Source organism: Peromyscus eremicus, chromosome 3 (assembly GCF_949786415.1).
Source record: "Peromyscus eremicus chromosome 3, PerEre_H2_v1, whole genome shotgun sequence".
Lineage (NCBI taxonomy): Eukaryota > Metazoa > Chordata > Mammalia > Rodentia > Cricetidae > Peromyscus > Peromyscus eremicus.
This window is the reverse complement of record NC_081418.1, coordinates 135612916-135635536: the sequence shown is the minus strand read 5'-3', so window position 1 is coordinate 135635536 and position 22621 is coordinate 135612916. Positions and strand designations below refer to the sequence as shown.

The 22621-nt window shown below is 48.5% G+C and overlaps 1 protein-coding gene across 1 annotated transcript in view; it reads right to left on the bottom strand.

The window, feature by feature from the left end:
- The window catches only part of Vwf (von Willebrand factor), a 142830-nt gene that overhangs the window by 87134 nt on the left and 33075 nt on the right, over positions 1-22621 (bottom strand). The window contains exons 7-13 of the mRNA XM_059258637.1: positions 16787-17003; positions 15165-15287; positions 14220-14331; positions 13035-13081; positions 5317-5453; positions 4545-4683; positions 2773-2873 (exon numbers count right to left, since the gene is read on the bottom strand). Of these exons, the coding sequence (XP_059114620.1) occupies positions 2773-2873; positions 4545-4683; positions 5317-5453; positions 13035-13081; positions 14220-14331; positions 15165-15287; positions 16787-17003 (876 nt within the window). The remainder of the gene's footprint in view (positions 1-2772; positions 2874-4544; positions 4684-5316; positions 5454-13034; positions 13082-14219; positions 14332-15164; positions 15288-16786; positions 17004-22621) is intronic.

Genomic DNA, 22621 nt, shown 5'->3' with positions numbered 1-22621 from the left:
GGGGGGGTGAGGATGCAACACAGGAAGTTTCCTGGGACACCCTAATATTTGCTGAATTGAATGAATAGGTTGGATGAATGAAAAAATAAATTACCACCGATAAAAGGGCTTCCTCCTGATGCCAGATAAAACACAGTGAAGTTTGTCAAGGCCACCAGAGCAAAGTGGCAGCAAGTGACAGGACTTCACCCTGCCTCCACCACTTCTCAGCATCTTTCCCTCCTGCCCTTCTTAGCCACATCAGGTGCCCTCAGGCTCCCCGGAGCTCCCCTTGGCCACACTCACTAGCCTTCCATCACTACCTACCCCTGCTCTGAACATGTTTTTCCTCTGTCCTCTTGGCCTGTCTCAGGGGACAGCATGGTCAGGGGTTGGAAGAGAGGGTGTACCCAGGGACGTTGACCTTGGACACAGACCCTACAGTGTCTCCGCTCAGAGCATTTTGAGAAGACACTATTCGAAGCAGGCTCAGCTCTATGACAGTGGGGACTGTCTCAGGTCCTCATAGGACTGCTGGGGCCAAACTTGGCCTGCATGGGAGTCCTGGTTGACCTGAACTGGTTGACCACATCCCCACCACCTGGGGTCAAGGCATGCATATCACACACAGGTGGAAAGAGGGTGAGGCCCCCTGCAGCCTGTACCCCAGGCCTGCCTGCCTCCAGCCAGCTCCTCCCTCAAGCCCCAGGACTCAGTTTGAATGGCCCCCACATCCTCCTGCTCCTCACAAATGTACCTTTTCAGAGTAATACAGAATTACAGTAGAATACCCCAATGGGCCATGAGGTCACCTGACCTTGTCCTGCATCTTGCTCATATGTTCTTCTCTTCGTCTTAGCTAAACTAATCAAACCCTACGGCCCATTTCTACAGATAAAGGTCGAACTTTCTCCTCTTCAGAGAGCCAAAGAACAGAGCAACCTGAGGTAAAGGCAGGCAGCTGCCTAGGACGAGAGCAGAAACCACACAAAGCCAGCACACCCACGCTGCACCAGAGGGGATGCTGGGAAGACAGACTCCCAGCAAGCACTCCCTGGAGGCCTGGTGAGCAGATGGCAAGTCAGACCCAGACCCAGAGAGCCAAGGTCTGTAACCAACTGAAGTTGACACAACCCTACCCGCCAAGCCTCCGTAATTCTAGCAGAGTCCGTCTCTAGTTCTAACTAGAAATGGGTCAAGAGACTTCTCCTGGAGCTGTCTGCTCCCTGCTCTATGGTCACAGTTATTTTACAAAAGAAAAGTAGAGTCCATGTGGATCTCTCTCGGAGGCTCTACAAGGGGAGAGTGAACATGGCCACACAGGAACGGAAAAACAGCATCTCATAGGGACTTGCAACACCCACCATGCAATTACACCAAGGACCCTGGGGAGCAGGGACCCTAGATGTGGGGCAGGCTCTCCAGGCACCCTGAGTCTGCCCTAGGATGCTGTTTCTCAAAGTGTGGTCTTGGGGATGCATCAGGGTCTTTTGAGGCCCTTTCCAGGGGGTCTTCGAGACTGAATATTTTCACAGCTACATGATTTTGCTCTTGCCCTTCCCTTCTCGTTCTCGTACAAGGACACAGTGGAATTTTCCAGAGGCCCCGTGACGTGAAATGCTGTAGCAGATTGATTGCAGAAGTAGATATGAGAATCCAGCTGTCTTCTATTAAATGAATCAAGGAGATGTGCAGCCATGTGCAGCCATGGCATTCTTCTTACTGCCTGGTGTTGTCTCCTGATCCCCGTCTAACTTATTTTTCCAAAAGAAAGTGCTTACAAATATCTACTAGGTAACGAGGTTTGGTGTTACATTATAAACGAGTTCATGTGTGTCTTAATGTCTCTGCTTAACTCGTCTGCTGTTTGGGATAGGGTCTTGCTATGGAGCTCACGTTGGCTGAAACTCACTATGGTAGCCCAGGCTAGCCTCCAGCCCCTGTCTCCTCCTCCTCCTCAGCCCTAGGATGTGCCACTCTGCTCAGCTTTGGTTTAACCATGAATCTGATGTCAGTAGATATAATCTCACTAAAGATCTCGGGGACCCTCCTCCGTCATTTTTAAGACTCTAACAGCATCCTGAGACCAGACAGTGAGGACCATGGTCTAGCAGAAGGACACTGGCCAGAGAACTAACTGTCACTGTGCTGTGACTGAGTGTGGGCTTCTCATGCCTCTCATGTCCCCTGGCTGTCTCCTTTATGAAACAGTACTAGTGAGAGGAATTTCTGCTCTGCCCACCTGCCAGGGACTTTGCAAGGTCAGCAAATCTGGAAGCCCAGTGAAATGTATGTCACTGTCCAATCTGATTAGACCATCCAGAGGACATGGCCCACACAGGCATCGGCTCAGTTCTCAGTAAGGAATGTGGAAGATCCCCCCCCCCCAGGCTCTCTCCAGATGCTGTGTGGGAGGATACTGGGTCTGAGCTGGGTGCTCCAATGTGTTTCTTCCCTTGCTCCCCACAGTGAGTGTCCAGGGACACCCCTTGATCCAGGAAACTGGCCAGCAGATCTGCCTCGATGCCAGTACTTCAGGGGACTGACATCCATTCTGGAGATCAGCACAATACCCAAGCCCCAGAAGGAAGAAGCCCCAGGGCCAACAAGGAGCACCCAGGAAACAGACATCAGCCCCTCACACACAGAGAGGCCTGTTCCTTGCTCTGGGGGTGTAGAGTGTGAGGAGAAAGAAATTCTTCTCCTACCACACAAAGCCATTTTGCCCAGAGCACAAGGGGTACTTTGTAAAGGTCGGGCTCCAGGAAGGCTGTAGCTTGGAAAGGGACCTACCTTAACCAGCAGCCGCCCGCGGCCATCCCAGTCCATCTGCAGGTCTTCCCCATAGCTGAGGTGCACAGAAGCCATCACTGTGTGCTGGATGCGGAGGTCGCCTAGGACAGGACAGGGCGTAGGTTCAGATGGGGAGGTGGCAGGGGTGTTGTGTCTCAAAGTATCATGGCAAGGACAAGCAAGGAGTGAAAGGATCGTGGAGACAGGTGTCCATGAGACTGGGGGCTGGGAAGGGGGGCTCTCTGCAGAGTGGTGAACTGGGTGGATAGAGGCAAAGAAATTCCCAGAGGAGACGCTCCTCGGCCACAACCTGTACTTCCCCTTATGACGTAAGGGGGCAGCAGAGGCTCCAGCATCCGAACTTCAGGCCAGAGCCTGAGGCTGAGGAAATCCTCTGTGCTGGTGTTTGTCAACTAGATCACCTGGGAGAAGGGAACCTCAATTGAGAGAATGCTTCCATGACATTGGCCTGTGGGCATGTCTGTGACATTCTCTTGATGCTGTATGATGTGGGAGACGCAGTGCTTCCCCCTGGGCAGTTGGCCCTGGGGGGTATAAGAAAAGTCACTGAAAGAATGGGGCACAAGCCAGGAAACAGCCTTGCTCCTGCTTGCGTCCCTGCCTCCAGGATCCCGCATTAGTTCCTGCCTCGACTTCCCTCAGTGATGAGCTATGAGGTGGAAGTATGAGATGAAATACACCCTTTCCTCCCAAGTGGAATTTGATCAATTTGGGGTGTTGTTGTTGTTGTTGTTGTTGTTGTTGTTGTTGTTTTTCATCACAGCAACAGAAAGTGTCTATCACGCCCGACGGTGGGGGTGCACACCTTTAATCCCAGCACTTGGGAGGCAGAGGCAGGCGGATCTCTCTGTGAGTTCGAGGCCAGCCTGGTCTACAGAGTGAGTTGCAGGACAGCCAGGATTGTTTCACAGAGAAACCCTGTCTCGAAAAACCAGAAAGAAAAGAAAGAAAGAAAGAAAGAAAGAAAGAAAGAAAGAAAGAAAGAAAGAAAGAAAGAAGGAAAGAAGGAAGGAAGGAAGGAAGGAAGGAAGGAAGGAAGGAAGGAAAGAAAGAAAGAAAGAAAGAAAGAAAGAAAGAAAGAAAGAAAGAAAGAAAGAAAGAAAGAAAGTCTATCACAACCACTAAACCTGATTCTTGAGAACGCTTGGGCCCCTGTTGGCTTCCAGGCTGGATGACAGTCCTCTGGCTGAACAATGTTGTGCACAAGGCTGAAGGTAGCGAAGTCTACTGCTGTGGGAAGGTGGATGTGAGGAAAGCTTACGCCTCGCTTTGGAGGAATACATCAGCTCCCTAGAGTCACACTCAGCATAAATGTACGTGAATACACAGTGTGCTCACTCGCCAAGTTCATCCACTGTGTGCCAAGCTAGGATTACGGGCTACAGGAGAGCCAAGAGTCATGGAGGAGAGAGATACAAAAGTTACTGCGAAGGTAAAGTTCAGGAGTTGTGCGATACAAAGTCAGTTAATGTGACCTGGGTGACGACATGGGACAAGAAGGTTTTTCTCATGAGGCATTTGCCCCAAGTAGCATCCTTTGAACTGACTGTTCGTTAGTCACCCCTGACCTCTCAACTGGGTCAACCTCTGCTTCAAGAAGCCTTTGCTTGCAGAGACACAGTACCCAGGATACCACTCCCCTCCCTAGCTAAATCTCCATCAGGTTCCCAGGAAAGGAGTAGGTGCCCTCAGTGGGCAGGGACAGATGTCGAGGAGATGATACAGTGTGGAGGACGGGGTCATGAGCTCACCTTGCAGGAAGGGAATCTGGACATCCTGGCCATCAATGGCAACTCCTCCGCCATGTTTCAGCTTCACGAGGCTACTGTGCAGGGCAGACAGTCGTACAGTGGCTGAGCGGGTACAGACAGCATCAGGGTCATCGGCACACTGACAAGTAGAAATGCAGAGTGACCTTACCACAGCCCCTACCAGCCCAGTGCCCAGCCTCAACTCTAGAGTGTGTGGGTCTCATTGAATAGCACACTTCCATTCTCACAGATGTCGCAAGCATGGGGTGCTCGGAGTTGTGCAAGGAGGTCCTAAGGCCAAGCCATACTCACACCCTTTCCCATCCTTGCATGGGTTTTTTTTTACAATGAACCTTAAGCCCTCAGCTCTTCTTATTCCTTGGACCTATTAATGCAAAACAATCAGGAGCTTCTCCCAGGGTAGAAGTCCCAGCACTGTCCCATCCTTGCTCCATTACCTGGAGAATACACACCTGTACCGTGGGACTCATAAAGGAGAGGACCCTGCTGCTCCCCACCCCAATCTGCCCTCAGTTTCAAAGAGCAGAGGTTTAGGGAGCCACAGACTAGACCTGAGGGGCTGACCCTCCTGAAGAAGGAGGCAGCCATCTCCCGGTGGCTAAGGAGGGAAAGCCAGACTGGGTTTGGATGAGGCCACTGCAGACTGGAGGACGAGATCCCTCCTGGGCAGAGGACAGATGTTTGAGCCTCCAGGACAACCTCTCACCGCGAGGTTCTGCAGCCTCCCGGCGGGCACCCTGGCCAGGCTCACCTGCATGGTCTCTATGACAATGGAGAAGGAGTGGTCCTGGCAGTCCCGGGCCAGCAGGTACTGGCAGACCCCACTGAAGGTGAAGTACTTGTTGTCGAAGCTCTTAAAGTGGGACTGGCCTGTGACGAGACACTCCCCTGGAAGGACCCAGAAGAAGTGGTGAGGGGAGAGGCTCTAAGTGGGCAAGGTGGGGTGCACGTAAAGTCAGGGTGCCCCTCCCCCAAAGATCCCAGGTGCCCCTTCCCCCATGACAATCAAAACTGAGTGCCGGCAAAGGACTCTAAATCAGTTCGTTTCCGCTCTCAAACAAGATGTCGGAGTTGGTCACAGGTCGACGCCCCATTTACAAACAGAGCGACTAAGAAAGATGACTACAAAGCTGACTTCAGTCTATGGTGGAGTCAGGGCCCGAACCTGCAGCTCCCAGTTCTGAGCTCTGCACCTCACTTCCTTCCTGAAGCCTGCTCCCCGGGCCCCACGCTTCCCCACTCAGGGCCAGGCAGCCTGGAAGCCTGGGTAGAGCTCTGATCCACAGGACAGAGGAGACCGCCCAGAAGCACAGCTCTCACTGAACGGGCCTGTGGAGGGACGTGGGGACAGTCCCAACCCAGGAGAGCCATGGAGGCTAAAAGCTAGAGGCAGAGGTGAGAAAAGGCAGGCTGGCTCAGTGCCAATCAGAGACTCCATCCCTTCCCCTAGCCTAGCCAACAGGGAAACTTGTTCAGGGCTGGGTGGGGGTTGGGGGAGGTGGACAGGGGTAAGGAGACTTTCTGCACATGACATGAGCAGGCAGCACTGACCTTCACAAGGCCAGCTCCCAGCCCAGGCTGATACATCTGCAGATGGGGACTCTACATGCCCCCTCCTACATAACTGTCATTTGCCACTCCATCTTCCAGGGGCTCAGCCATGACCTCACATGCCCTAGAAGACATCCATGCAGAAGAGGCCCCGCCAATGTCTCTACCCAGCTTGGGGAAAATCCATCCTCAAAGCCTGAAATGGACCCTGTAGCTAAAACAGGCATCGCACTTGTTAGGATTCTACTGCGCTCCAGCTGCATGACCGCACATGCCCAGTTCAGGAGCTAGACAAGGGGTCTTGTGTCTTACGTCATCAGTGTACGCTGGTGACTATGTGTGTGTGTGGTGTGGTCACGCAATCAGCGCATGCCTGGTGTAGCTCCATAAGCCCGCCTATGCATGTTCACCGGGAACCCTTAAAGAGCCGTGACTCAGACCCCACCCTCTCTCCGTTCTGTTCTGTCTCTTCCCCCCACCATCTTTCCCTCTCTCTGCACATGCTCCTTTCCCAGGCCTGGTTCTCCCCCCCCCCCCAATAAAGCTCTCTTGCTACTAGGCAGCTTCGAGAGGTAACCAGCGCCATTTACCACTCTTTCGATGCTCTCTTGCCTATTTCTAGCTGAGCATTTGTGCCACTTTCTCTCACCTCCACCATTAGAAATTGTGGAGAATTTGTAGAGAATTCTGTCAAAATTGTGTCCCACGAAAGAGTGGCCTCTAGCTACCCACTACCCCGACTCCACTCAGCCAAGGCTAGGTTCTCCATAGCACATCTGCTCCTGGAAGCACCCCTGAAGGCATCCCACAGCCCATCTCCAGAGCTGGTGCTGAGTCCTAACATAGCCTGGACATCCTGAAAGGCTGCAGTGTGAGTCCTGCTGCCCACATGACAAGGAAAGGGACAGAGGACCCCAGTGTCTGCCCCTCATCGGTATTTTCAGTAACAGGAGGGCTAGGCCAGGCCAAATGTACAATGTTGAATTCAGGTGCAGCTCTGCCTTGAGAATATTTGAAGGTCAGGTAAAGGCAAGTACCCCGAGGGGACAAGTATCTGTCTGGTCCCCAGGGCAACTGCTCCCTTTCAGGCTGGTAAGATGGCCAGTGACCAAAACTAGCCTGATGAACTTGAAAGAAACAGGTAGGCCCTAGCTCACTCTCGTCACATCTTCTCCCATACCATGCCCTGCAAAGGGCAAACGTGGAAAGAATCTGGTAGACAGCTAAAGATGGGGCCAAGGGTCACCCCAACCCATTGTGAATGTCCTGGAATCCAGCGATGTCACAGGAAGGCCTTTCTTAATGAATATTTTTCTAAAGTCACCGTGGTTGAACAAACAGAGCACTGTGGTCGTTTATGTCAAATGCCTTGACCTGGCTGAGGTGAAGTGGGTGGGATTCTTCCCCCAGCCACCTCCATTCTCTAAGAACACTCTTATCTGAGTACAAAACCATACTTTCACTCTCTTTGACAATGCCCAGGGAAAGAAGGGTCAATGAGAAACCACTGCAACTATTGGAAAGGAAAACGTTCAGGCCTGGAATCTAATCCTCTGATCTGGCTTCCTGCTCTGACCCTGCTGATTTCTTTCTCAGCAATCAGAAGTCTAAATATTATATGTGGCTTATCTCCTCGGTACAATGGAGAAGCCGAGATGCAAACACAGGAAACCTGGGGAAATGGACGGGTGAGCTGCCGGGTAGTAGCTGGCCGAGGGAACTAGAACATCCAAGCAAACAGTGAGCACACAGGCCAGACTCACACTCCTCGGCCCAGAGCGGGACAGCTAGGGTGTTTGTTCACCAGCAGGCAGTGAAGAACAGCCACCAGACGTGAGACAAGCAAGTGAGTGAAAAGTAAGAGATTCTTATAAGAGCATGCAAAGTAGAAAGGCCACTCCTGTGTAAAGATCCCCCTTCCTTTAGAAGATGAGGAAGAGGGGGAGAAGGAGGAAGATGAGCAGGAGGAGGAAGTTGGAGAGGAGAGAAGGAAGGGGAGGAGAGGAGGAGAAGAAGAGGGGAGACAGGAGAGTGGAAGGCGATCTCTCATCTAATGGACACACTCTTTTTCTTCTAAACAAACCCTTCGGTGTGCAGCCAGTGGGCCCTGAATAGGATGCCCTGCTTGGGTTACTGGCCTTCGCCTTTTCCTACAGTCATTCCTGCAGAAATGTTAGTCCACAGCCTTCATCAAGGTGAACCAAACTTCCTGTAGACTCCAGGCCCCTCCAAGCTGGCCTTTAACTCAGTAATGTAAGTCTGACCAAATATGTGTGCTGTGTCCCTGCATTCTCTCTGGGAGTCACTTCCTGACTTGTGATGGGCATTGCCATTCCCAGCTGACGGATGAGGAGAGTAGAGTACAGAGAAGTTAAACTGCTCCAGCCATCCAAAGCAGTCAAAGAGTGCTTTGAACACAGGCATCACGGACTGGCCCATGGGCTGGGCCCCACAGTTTCTAATTAGCCTACTCTCTTCAGGGCCAAGCCTGGTGCCTCTCTGACCCTGGTCAGTATGGTCACCTGCCAAGGGGCTGGAGGACAACAGAGAGCCTGGGTGGAAGAGAGCCTTGCTATGAAACATGATGCACTGCCTGGCCTGAAGGAACACTGATGTGACCCCTGGCGGTGTATGACGGAGAGGTTGAGAAGGAGCGACAGGATGGCAGGGTCCATGGAAACCACATGCTGCTGTGTGGGTGTTGAATGTCCACCAAAGACCCATGTGTTAGAGACTTAGTCCCAGGAGTGGCACTATCAAAAGGCTGTGGAACCACAGGCAGTGGGCCTTATGGAAAGTGCTTAAGTGATTGGCATGTGCTCTTGAAGAGGGTGGCAGGGCCTATCCTTTCTGTCTCTGTCTCTGTCCCTTTCTCTCTCTGTCTCTGTGTGTGTGTGTCTCTCTCTCTCTCTGTGTCTCTCTCTGTCTCTGTCTCTCTGTCTCTGTCTCTCTCTGTCTCTCTCTCTCTCTCCTTATTGATTTCAGATATAATTGTTCACTCTGATACATGCCCCAATCATGGGTCTTCATCACCAGAGGCTCTAATGAACGGGGCCTCCCAACCTTAAACCTGAGGCTCCAGAATCTTGAACCCAGATAAACCCCTCCTTCACAAGCAAACTGTGTCAGGTACTCCGTTGTAGTAACACAAAGGTGATGAATGCGCCACAGTTTTGCCCAAGGAGACCCTAACTCCTAACCAGTAAGCAGAGATAAATAGGGAGCAGAGAGTTTCCAGAAAAGCATCCATAGGGATCCCCAGCCCCTCCCCAGCAGACTGCTACTCTCCTAGGTCCTTTCCTCACCCTTCCACTTCTCAGTTCCCACACTCAGAACTCTTTGCTCTAGGCAGCCTTCAAAGTGACCCATTATGTTTGGGGATTTGTGGCACAGGGATCGATGACTAATACACTTTCATCTTTGTTCAGAATCAAAGCCCGGTCCTCTATGCCTAAGATGCACAACGCAGCCCCTCCAGGCTCTTCATAGAAGCCTAGTCTGCTCTTTCCTTCACTTGGAGAGCTAGGCATATCCCCTTCCAGAACCTTCCCACTGATTCCTCCCCTCAATAGCTCTTGCTGCTTCTCTGAGAGATAAGACAGCCCCACTGGCCACAGGACTGTGGCCAGGTAGAGAGATAAGCCTACATCTGGCAACCACGGGAGGAGATGGACAGAATGATAGGAGGGTCAAAGCAGGGCTCTGAGAATGAGACAAGATCTTAGTAGCCTTGCCAGCAAAGCATGAAACCACTCTATAGACAACAAGTCAGGACTGGCTACCTGCCCTTCCAGGCATTAAGAGGCAGTCTTGAATTCTCGGCAAAGCTCTTGGAGATTTTGAGCTGAAGACCATGGGACTGTATCATCCAGACCAGCCAGATTTTCATGGATACAGCATATACTCTAGTAGTAGTTGGGGGAATGGGTGAACAAAAGGATGGTAGATAGAAGCCTCTCCCTGAAGTCACTGATGTTAGGACTTTCACAGCTGGGAGTCAGTCTGAAGAAAACACAGCTAGCTAAACTCCTAATTCTGTCCACTGTGGCTCACATGGCTTATGCACTGGGTGCTTCCGGTTTAGCTATGGGAAGGTTCAGATGTTGCAGGATATTTGATCACATTGTGTGAAAGGTGCCTTCTGATTGGTTTAACAGACAGCTGAATGGCCATGCTGTTTGATGAACTATCACCTTTCCTAATCAAGAGGTCTCTCTTGTTTAAACCTAACCATCAATTTTGAAGGAATTCATAGCTTCCTGTGGAAACAAAGGCATAACCTCTCCCCCAATGCAACACATTTTCTGACTTCCATTCTAAAGTTAAGACATCCTTAAAATATATAAGCTAGTTTCATTCAGTAGGTTTTTTCCCACAATCTAATATCTCTCAGCAGTTATCACTTTTTATTCATTGTCATTTAAAAATTTTAAAGTCAACAAAGCACCATACAGGATCCAGATGCCCTGTATATTTTCCATCCTTATATTTTTATATTACTTTACTCTTTCTTTAAAGATTTCACTTTATTATTCATAAACTATTCATTTTTAAACTATTTATTTGTTTTTATGACTGTCTTGCCATTTTTTTTCTTTCTTCAGCATCTAAGCACATGTTTAAGATTCTGTACCTGTTTAGAGGTCTGTACCAATTTTTTGGTCTGGACCTGATTTTTTATACACCTGCAGCCTTCTCTGACTGAATGAGCCAAACCTTAACCAGCTAGGCTACCTCCATGGGGCTCCACTTAGCACATGGCACTGGTGGTTGGCTCTGCCCCTGACCAGGTGTTTTACTGAGCATGCCAGAGGTTCTAGTGCTCTTTGAACATCAGAGCCTTTTAGAAGAGCCACACCTCTGTATGCGGCAAGCAGCGGGCTCCATGTCCAGGACCTTTCTCATCTTTCTCAGACTATGTTTGGATATATGGGCTGGGCCTCCACACTGGATGCCAATTGTAGTAGTACTTTCTTGTCAGGACCACCAGCCCCCAAATAATGACTCAGAGACTTACCATTAATTATGAAAATTTGGCCTTAGCTTAGACTTATTCCACTAGTTCTTTAAAATTAACCTGTTTTTATTGATCTATATTCTGCCATGTGGCTTTTTACCTCTCTTCCATCTGTATGTGCAACTCCCTCCATGTCTCACTGGCATTTCCCACACACCTCAGATTCTTCTCCAGGTCCTCTCTCTCCCAGGAAGTTCTTCCTGCTCTCTCCTGTCTCCTGTCTAGCTATTGGCCATTTGGCTCTTTATTAAACCAATCAGAATGTGCCTTTCACACAGTGTGATCAAATATCCTGCAACATTCAGACTCCTACATGGGATGTGATTGTGCTCAAATAGAGCAAGACAGCATTTTCAAGAGTAATTTTCTGTCCTTTCTGCTTCCTTCTAGGATTACCCAAAAGATACAAAGACTAGTTGACCATCTCTGGGCTAAAGAAATTGATCTAGCTCCCATCAAGTTCCAGAATTCTCACAGTGTGACATGCATTAGATAAGGTTCCAAATGACCCTAAAGCCTCTAATCTACAGACCTTACATGAGTCCAGGTATCCAAGCCACTTCTGGCCTACCTAAGTTTAGGGCCAGCAAAGGGAAGGACAGGTAGAGGATCCAGCTGACAGTAAGCTTGAGTCCTGCCTCTGCCTCTTAGCATTTTTGTGACTTTGAGAAAACTCCTTAACCTGTCTCTGTCTGTTTTCTCTTTTGCAGCGTGAAGACAAATTGGACTTGTCTCACGGCTGTAACCATGACGGAACATGAAAAGCCTCTAGCACAGTGCCTAGTGTATCAAAAACACCACATGAGTGATCACAAAGGGAAAAGTCTGGAGTCATGAAGGGTGAGGCAGAGGGAGCTGTGAATGTTTGCATTCACAGGGGGGTTTGCAATAAACAGAGCTGAGGCTACACAGGTAAAAGCAGAGGGCTGAGGATATAATGCAGCTTCCTAAGCGGTTTCCAGATGGGTAACTAGGAAGTGGATCCTTTGCTACCCTAGTTCTCCTAGCATTTGGACCATACTGTGGTCTGCATATCAAACATTCCAGAAAATTCCAATGGAACTCATGAAAAATGCTCTCAAAAACTGTTTTTGCTAAAAAAAAAAAAATCATTGACTTCTCACTTGTGCCCAGGAGGTAGCTTAGGGCGGGAAAAACGCTGGGCATTGATCTCTGCCTTCCTGGTGTCTGTCTCCTTCACTTTGGCTGAAGGCACAGAGCTATGTCATTACTAACCTTTCCCCTTGAGTCACCTAGATTCCTGGAATAACAAAACCTCCCAGGACAGAACACCCGGCAGGTGAGGGCAATTATCCACGAGGGTGAGGCTGCACCTGCCTCAGAAGCAAGCATCTTGTAGAAACCGGATTGATCCCCTCCAGCGACATTCATGACAGCAGTAAGGACTTCTTGGGAAGACTTGGGGTCATGAACTCCTGTATTTGTCCCTCTTCCGAGTGTTACTTCATTGAATAAGTCTCCATTCTCTGCCTTTCGCTACTACTCTGTTTAACTGGTGTGCAGGGCTACAGAAACCTGGTTTGGCTCTAAACAAATCAAGCCAAAAGAATTGGTGGAACCTTCTTCTTCCTCTTGATTTTCCAAAGAATTTCTCTTCTCTTTGTTTAGTCAGCCCTGCTCAGGTCTCAGAGCTTAGCCACTTAATCCCCAGAGCAAACAGGAGTTGGGCAGGGCAATCTACTCCCACTTCGACTGCTTTGGGGGAGCCAGCATGGCCCACAGTGAGCAGAGGGCACAGCTGAGATCCGAAGCCAGAGCTGAAGTCAGGAGGTCTTGCAAAGGGGTCGCTCTCTGTCTGCTGTGCTCTGGGCTCCTTGTCCAGCAGGGGCGGGCAAGCTTCTCCACAGAGAAAGGGGAGAGAAAGAGTGTACACAGCCTACCTGGGCATTCTTCATTGCTGCAGATCCACAGGCTGTTTCTGCAGATACTGTTGGGCAAAAGAGGCTCGGGTCATTGGTGTTGTCAGTAGGGCACCTAATTGAATTAACATTCACCACAGATAGCGCGGCCCTCCCCGGAGAAAGGATACAGGAAAAAAGAAGGGAATGGAGCCAGAGCAGTCTTTAAAAGGTTAACAATGTGGTACAGCCCATGGCTTTGGCCACGAAGGATCCTTGGAGATATCCTAAAGGGGAAGAAACTAAAGAGGAAAAGAAAAGCTAGGCTCTTCAGTGGCCCCGAAGATCTGTTCTGGTAGTCAGGAGTATTGTTCCCCTCCCCATGCACAACAGGTAAGGGACGCAAGAAAGACCTGTGAAAGAGGTGAGCCAGAGCCAGGCTGGGCGGTGGAGAGAGGACCCCTGAGGCTCAGCAGGCCCTAGAGCAGTGGTCCTCAACCTTCCTAATGCTTCAACCCTTTTATACAGTGGTGACCCCTCACCATAAAATTATTTCATTGCTACTTCAAAACTATAATGTTGCTACTGCTATGAATCGTAATATAAATATCTGATATGCAGGATATCTGATATTTGACCCCCAAAGGGGTAGCGACCCATAGGTTGAGAACCACTGCACTAGAGGTCCCAAGCAGGGAAGGGCTGGAGGTGGGACAAGGTGCTGTTTCCTCCAATGTGCAGAGGACAGTGAGCTGATGTGCAGAGGTAATGTGCAGAGCTAGTCTTGAAGAGATGCTTGAACTAAACAGGGACAGGTGCCCAGGCTAGGACCACCTAGGCTCTAGAACACAGTCCGAGGAGTCCCTACTAGGGGATTATGCTTACTATCACCCAGCAGACAAAAGATTTAAAGAGAGACACTGTGTGCTTGATGTAATATAACCTCTTTGCAGAGGACAAGCATCATTTACCAAACCATCATTTGGAAAGAGCTAGAGTTGTCAGCTGCATGGAAAAGATGTGTCCCTCTGATTTCCCTCTAGGCATATCTGTGACATGATCTTTGCATACCACCATTGCCTTCAACACCTGCTCGGATCCCTCTGCCAACTCCCCAGACCCTGCTCTCAACCCAGGCCAGCTCCTGGTCCACCTGATACTGCCCCTCCTGCCCCAGCTTCCCCTCCCAAAACCGCTGGGTAGACCACGCTAGGTAGCCCCAGTTACCAAGTGTTGCAGTCTTGAGAGAGGGAGGTGCCAGGAGGGTACCGCTTCCCAGCATGCACACAAGAACATTCGGAGCTCTGCACACAGCGGTCTTCATCGAGGAGCTCTCCCTCTGGGTTCAAGGGCATCAAGGCAAAGATCTCAGCACTGACATCATCATTACTCACCTCCCACTTCTAGAACCCCATGGGTAATCAAAAGCTTAGTGCTTCTGAAAAACTAAAATGTACTACGATGTTTATCCCTGATGGACTATGAGGGTGGGAGATATCAACCTCCATTCTACAGAAGCAAGAATGGGCCAAAGAGCTAGCTGGGGTTGTCCAGTGGAGAAGCCAGTAAGTCTGGCCTTCTTCTAGGAATCTCAAAGAACTTGCATGATGCAATGTGCATGAGTGTGCTGGGTCATTTTTCTCCATTGCCTATAGGATTGCATGGCGTCAAGAGTTTTGTTCCACAGCATCCAGTAGAGAAGTCATGAGCCTCAGGACTTCCTACTCTGCATAGCTGAATACAGCTTGTGACTGTCACTCACAGTCTCCTGGCCAGAGACTTTCTAACGCAAGTCCTTTTCAGCTGAGCGCACAAGGCAAACCCAGGACATAGAAGACCTTTCTCCCAGACTGGAGTCCTGAACCCTAACTGAGAAAACAAAACCACAGCTCAAAGCAGGCCAGGAGCTCCCTGAACAAAGTCACTGTTAGGGCTAAGACCATCCTTATTTCCCTAGACACAGTGAATACAGTACCATGGGAAAACATAAATTAAAAATAAAGACCAGTTTAATCCTGAGCTTTTTGCACAAAGACTTTTTTTAAAAAAAGCTAAATAAAAGATCTCTGATTACAGCCATGAGGGCGAAACACAAGTGGCCTTCATCTCTCTTCCCAAAGCCAAGGGCACTGGCAGGGCTCAGGTTTGCAGATGAAGAGGGAGGTTTATTACCAGGGCAGGCACAGCCGTCCACACATTGCTGCTGACACACTTCATTGATAGGCAGGCTCTGGCAGGTTCTGGTGCAAGGGGACACGCACTCCTTATACTCCATGCCAGCAGGGCATGCCGGGTCTGAAAGACAAATCAAAGAGTCTCCCCAAGCAGTTCACCAGCATGGCAGCTTCCAAACCACACCGATGTGCACCAGCCTGGCCCCTCTGACTGTCCACTCTGTTATAGGGTCCCAGGGGCCATCTCCAACCACCAGCCCATGGTCCTGAAGCCAGCATTTCCCTGAAAGAGCATCTTCCATTTTGCAAAGTCCATGCTAAGACTCACTGGGGTGCCTGGGCCAGCCACCCCTGCCTCATGGCTATCTGTCCTCCATTCTCCGTGAAGAAAGCTTGGGCATCTTTTGTTTCCAAGTGTTCTGTGACTTTCTAAAACTTTCTCAGAGCAACACCAAATTCTGAACTAAAAAAGAGAATGGCTTCCAGAGACCAGCAACAAACTAACACTTCCTCCTCTGAAAGCCCCTCTTCCTCATGATTTCGTCTCCCACCAAATGTCACCTCATCCCCAGCTAGGGCACATTCTACCCATGCCCACTTTGGTGGCAGTCCTTTATTTCCACTGTTTTACTGGGCTGCCTTTGAGCATTATTGCCAAACTACCTCTCTGTTCACCACATGGCGCACACAGACCCTCGTGGGCAAGGCCTGGCTGGCTCTCCCCAAACAATTGTCTCCAGCTTCTTCAAGACCATCTCTCCGGCATCTCCTCCGCCCTACCTTCAAAGGTCTGAAAGGACAGCCACTCCCTTGGGCAGGGGAGGTGACAGCTCTAGCCCCCATCTTCCCACACCCCCACAGCAGAGGCGACAGGAGAAGCTGTTTGCCAGATGGTGAAACTCCAGTGTGCAGAGTCAATACCAGCCGGGCCCTGTGCCTCCTTCAGTCCACATTATCTGCCTAATTATAGCCAGCCAGCTGTCCACCGAGTGGCTTTTGATCAGGGCGGTGAGAGAGCAGGCTTTTGCAAGGTGACCAGAAGTCTCTATTTAATCATGGTAATTTGGAGATGGTGACAATGACTATGGGCCCAGTGAGATTTAGAGATGCCAACTGGGTGTCGTAAGGCAGGATGGAAGGGACAGTATGCACCGTGCCTGGAGGCCGGAAGGATGAGTTAATAAAAGGGAAGGCTTAATGAAGGCTTTCTGGTCTCTCTGGGGCCACCCCACATGCAGCTGAGATAACCTTCTACCTCAGGAAAACGGTGAGGACAAACCCTGAGACCTAAGTGCCTGCTGTGTTGAAACAGATACAACTGTGGGAAATCAAGGAATGGATTTCCTGAGGGAGTCATGGGGTACTGAGAGGGATGTGGCAAGAAACAGAGGTAGGGACAGGGCCTTGAAAGGCTTGCTCAGCTTCCACTCGGACCATGAGGGAAGGGACTCTCCTGCAGGCCAGTGCTCACAGGACCAGGTGACAGGGCAGAAGCCATTCAGGACACCGGCTGCTGGCAGTGGTGGGAAGGTACACATCACAACACAGCTCCAAAACATCGAGTGCCACCACCCCAGGACAAACAGCCTGTGCCCAGCACAGGGCAAAGCAGCAACTTACGACAAGCGCTGTGGTCCGTCCAGCCATACAGCACCATCCCTTCCTGGGCGCAGGCCCGCGCATACTCAAGAAGAGTGGGGCATGCGCACTCCGGCCCAGTAGTGCATGTACACAAAGTCTTCTCACAGAGAGCCACAAAAGGCTCGGGATCCACCAGAGGGTGGCAGCGGGCGAACACCGAGGCACTCTTCAGTAGCTGGCACTGCTCCCACATGGCCTGCGGGGAAAGAGGCTCTTCAGCATGGCCAGAGGTGGTCCTGGCCTTGGCCATATGCTCACTTACTGTCCCTCTGAAGATGGCACTAAGGGAAACCAAGGTTGTCCCTTCAGGATCCAGCAGGTGCTATCTACGGCATTACGTCCATCAGTCCAAACAGAGGAAAGACAGTGGCACATGCCTGTGAGGTAGACCAAAACTAAGGTCAAGTGTTAGATAGGGCCTGGAAATGGACAGCCTGAGCTCTGTTCGAAGCCACCTCATACCTGACAGAAAAGCAAGGAGAGGCGTGCACATTGAGCTCAGGCTTGGACTGTGCAGCTTCCGGATGGAGGCAGTGACTTTTCTGTCCTGCCCTGATTTTAACCATCTTCATCACCAAATAAAGGATCTAACAGGAGGAGGTTTGTTGTATTCGTAGTTTCCTGCACCTCATCCCCATAGATTTAAAGACAGTAGACTGGGGATGGGACTTTCTGACACATTGCCCAGGAGACTGCGGGAACCAATAGGATCAGTTCCCATTGGCAATAACATATTAAAAAGCCTGTTAAATACCCGGGCAGTGGTGGCGCGTGCATTTAATCCCTGCACTAGGAGGACAGAAGCAGGAGGATCTCTGTGAGTTCGAGGCCAGCCTGATCTACAGACTGAGTTCCAGGACAGCCAATGTTACCTTGTCTTGGAAAAGAAAGAAAGAAAGAAAGAAAGAAAGAAAGAAAGAAAGAAAGAAAGAAAGAAAGAAGGAAGGAAGGAAGGAAGGAAGGAAGGAAGGAAGGAAGGAAGGAAGGAAGGAAGAAAGAAAGAAAGAAAGAAAGAAAGAAAGAAAGAAAGAAAGAAAGAAAGAAAGAAAGAAAGAGACAGCCTATTAAATATCTCAAGACATGCTGTGCCAGGCAAGGCTTATTTTGGGTTCCCTTCTGTTGATACCCTCAACTCAACCTACTACACAAGGCAGGTTTGGAATCGTCAGTCCTTTCTTCTGCTGATTTATTAGTATAAACACACTGCATGTTTTACTTACAAACATCTCTACAGTCTGTGTTTTAATGATTCCAAATGCCTGCTGCTGGTTGTTGTTTTGATTTTATTTTTTTTATTTTACTGTAACTGTCTCTGTAGCCAGGGTACCTCCAGCCATGGATGGCATGCTTTAACTGGCAGCTTTTTACTCTTAGTACCGCATAGACTGGTGATGTATATTAGACTCAATGATGTCTTCAGTGTAATACAACACAGTGCTATGGATAAAACCACAGTTTGTTTCATACATAATTTCTTTCATGCATATGCATGCCTCCTACTGGAGGTCAGCAGCTAGTGAAAAGACTTACAACCTTCGGCTAGGAAGAAAAGAGCACAAGAATAGCTGTATATTATAAAAATAGCTTTATATTATAAAATATATACTATATATTATACTGAGCCACGGGTGCTAAACTGGAGCCAATCAGTGTTTGCAAACAGGATAGTAGAAAAGGAGGAAATAAATTGCTAGTTTTGAGAAGAAGAAATTCAGAGAAAACCCACGTTTGTCGAGAGCAGTGAGTCAGGCCCTAGGGCCTCCGCTATGTGGCACCAGGGGAATCCCAGAGGTAAGAGAAGTCTGACCTGCATACCAACAATCTCAAGATCCTTCCTGATACTAGGGACACTCTGTGGTCCTAGGGAATCAGTGTTCTGCTCACAGCAGCCCTGTGCCGGGGCCGTGCATCTCACCTGGACTGGTCCATTTGGAGTCCACAGTGAGAATCAGGCAAGCAGAAGATAACGTCATAATTGTGGCATAACCACAGTAAGCCCTGGGTCCCCTGTGCATCTTAGAAAAGCAGCTGTTATTTGCATGGCCTACTGAACTACAAACCTGCAGGTGATCTGAGGGTGTGAGCCGGCCACAGCAGCGACAGATACCCTGCCCCTCCCTGTCTCCACCTTCCTCAGTTCCCTCCTGTTGAGTCAATGTCTCTGTGGCCACTCTCTGGTAGTGGGAACTTAGATTAATAATTAGCTTGCCTGGTGGAAAGGGGTATCCTTGGTTGAATAGGGACAACAGTCTTCACGCTACTTCATGGGTTGCTAGAGAGATGTCACAGTACCTTGTGGATATCGCTCTGTATAAATAAAATGCTGATTGGCCAGTAGCCAGGCAGGAAGTATAGGCAGGACAAGTAGAGAAGAGAATTCTGGGAACAGGAGGGCTGAGGCAGAGAGACACTGCCAGCTGCTGCCATGACAAGCCAGATGTAAGGTACCGGTAAGCCACGAGCCACGTGGCAACTTATAGATTAATAGAAATGGGTTAATTTAAGATAAAAGAAGTAGATAACAAGAAGCCTGCCACAGCCATACAGTTTATAAGTAATATAAAGCGTCTGAGTGATTATTTTATACGTGGGCTGTGGGACTGTGGGGGGCTTGGTGGGACCTGGAGAGAAGCTCTCCAGCTACAAATGACGCCCAATGGGTTGGCAAGAGTTTCCACCTAAAACCTGAGAAAAAAGATTCTAAAACAGAGCTAAAAACAGTTCCTAGTTGTCTCTCTCAAGTTAGCGGCAACCTGCGTGTTTGAGCTACTATGGCGGGTTGGCAGGAATGAGACCTCTGCAAGTGGCACATTAAGCTGCGTGGTAGATTTAGCCTTTGCTATACAAAACAAAAAAAGAGGTTTCTGGGCTACATGCTGCTTTGATAGAAGCATAGACCCACTGTTTCTGAGAGTTGATGGCTCCCAGAGCTGGAGGAAAACATACCACCGCCATGTTGGGAAGCTGAAGTGGGCGGAGCCAGCAGCCACAGTACCGGTTTCAGTCTTAGAATGCTGCAGTTTAAAGCAATAGGTTCACAATAAGACTGATTCAGATGGAATAGTTTACAATGTGTGTAAAAATATACGTAGGCTTGAAAGAGAGAGAAAAAGGAATATATGCAGTTATATAAACAAATAGTTTTTAAAAATAAAGTCTTTAAAGAGACAGTAAAGGTAATATAAAAAATAAGCCATGTAAAGATGGCTATCACACAGGGAATCTGGATTATGTTCTCTTTGATATTTGTAACTGAAGAAAAACATTTGATTGTAAAAGCTGTTGAGTTATGCCAAAATGTATATTTTAAAGGTACCTGGACTTCAAAATTTGGATCTAAGGATATGTTGCTTTGGAAAGGAGACTCTGCTTTTGTTCCCACAGAAAGCCAGAGGCTATGGATTTGTTCCAGATTAAGATACATCAGGTTTGACCAGCCAAGACCCCCTGAAAGGTCTCAGAGAACACCAAGGCCCAGATGATCCAACATCCAGAACCATTTCAAGGCAACTGGCTCAGACAATACACCCTCACGGACTACTCCATAATCCTAAAATTTTCTTTATGTCCCCATAAGATACAGTGCCCCCTTCCAGCAGGAAGTAGTAAGAGAAGCTATGCCCAAATTCCCAAATATACCAAGCTGGCTTTGGAGATGGAATTGGCTCACTCCCTCTCTAAACCCTAAAAAAGGTTAAGAGATTCTTGTGTCCCAAATCAGAAGAGCCCTCTGGTGTGGGACAGAGAAAAACCAATATTTTTATTTAAAACAGGTTTATTATAAATACAATCTCTTTCTAAAGAAGAAAAGGGGATATGATATAGATATGATGGGATAAAAGGGTAAATTGCTAAACCTATTTTAAAGAGCAACAATTTGTTTAAAATGTTTTACATTGGTATAGATTTTAGTTTATTGATACAAACTTAGTTAATTTTGTTATACTGTGGGTATATTTCTACTCTTGTTTAAGGTGTTATGTTTGTACAGCTCATTTAAAATTGTAATGGATAATTAAAAAATAGATTAATAATTAATCATCTATGATAATCATACTCATAGCCATGTTAGTTAAGTCTTCTAGGTATGCATAGATATATTTCAGATAGACAGGTAATCTTCAAATACTTCAAAGACCTACAGAATATGGCATTTAAAATATTTTAAAAATTTAGACTTTCTGGACAGTGAGACATGTCTGCTCCTGGCAGCACCGATTTACTTCAGAGAGGAGGATGGGCATCGAAGACACTCCATATGGAGTTTATCTTCACCTTGGCAAAAATTGCCATTCGGGCAAGAAACTGTTCTTGCTGGGACTACTTGATCGACTGGACATGCAAGACCCATAGAAAGGTGACCACTGAACTTTGCGTGGCAAAATGGGCCTTCAGGTTCCTGCTTCACAGAGGAAACTGCCAGACATTCTACAGGACACAGAGAGAAGTGACTGAGAGACTCTAGGCCTGTGGACTGAATACAGATGCCCCAACTTTACAAAGGAACATTAGGTGACTGTCCAGGCTGCCAGCTGTCTCTGTCTACACTGGCAAGACTCCTGAAAGTTGCTTGCGTCCTTCTCCCATTTCTCAGGTAATATTATATCCTTCTGAGGTCTTTGATGTAGTTGAAGACTAGATAGTTATAATTTTCCTTAGTTATGATAAAAGATAAGTTAGATATGAAACATTAGACTCACAAATATAGGGTAGATAGGGTATCTTCTTTAATTTTGCCAAATATAAATAGACTAGATAGTGTAACTGTAATTCTTGCTTGATAATTGTTTTGTTATATGTAAATTTACTATGTGAAAGTTAAAATCTTCCTTTTTGAAAAAAAAAAGAAAAGGGGAAGTGTGGATATTGCTCTGTATAAATAAAATGCTGATTGGCCAGTAGCCAGGCAGGAAGTATAGGCAGGACAAGCAGAGAAGAGAATTCTGGGAACAAGAAGGCTGAGGCAGAGAGACACTGCCAGCTGCTGCCATGACAAGCCAGATGTAAGGTACCGGTAAGCCATGAGCCACGTGGCAACTTGTAGATTAATAGAAATGGGTTAATTTAAGATAAAAGAAGTAGATAACAAGAAGCCTGCCACGGCCATACAGTTTATAAATAATATAAGTGTCTGAGTGATTATTGTATACGTGGGTTGTGGCACTGCGGGGGCTTGGTGGGACCTGGAGAGAAGCTCTCCAGCTACAGTACCTGCCCCCAAACAGACCATCATGAATGAAGATACTTTTGGGGATGCTCGGGCCAGTTGGGTCTCAGCTACATGTGTCCTTCCACTAGCTGCTTTGGGTATTCTACCTAAGGAGAAATAGATTTCCAAAGTTGGTGACCAGAGAGAGTGACAGGGGCTGGCTGGCGTGCCCTGGCCTCACTCACCTTCTACAGCCCCGAATTCAGGTTTAGGCTCATGCATGTACCAGTTGTGTGAACCCCAGTTTATTGTGGGATGTGGAGGATGATCATAGTTCCTACTCTAAGTCTGCACCGAGTAGTGAATGGGATCACACACGTCAGCGATTCATCCCAAGAAATGGTGACCCATGTCATCATCTATCTTGTGACCACCAGAGAAGTCCCTTCTGTTCGTCTGTCTCCACCATGGCAAGCAGGTTTCCAGAAGGACAGGACGCTCTTGTCCCTTTTCCCATTTCTATCTCCCTGGACCATATTAGTATAACGGTCACCATGACAACATTATCACTTCTCTGGTATCTTGGGTGCTCCCTGGTAAGCAGAGGGGCAGCTTTTGTTGATTTCTTGTTTAGGAAGATCATGATTCTCCCAAAGTAGCAAAGA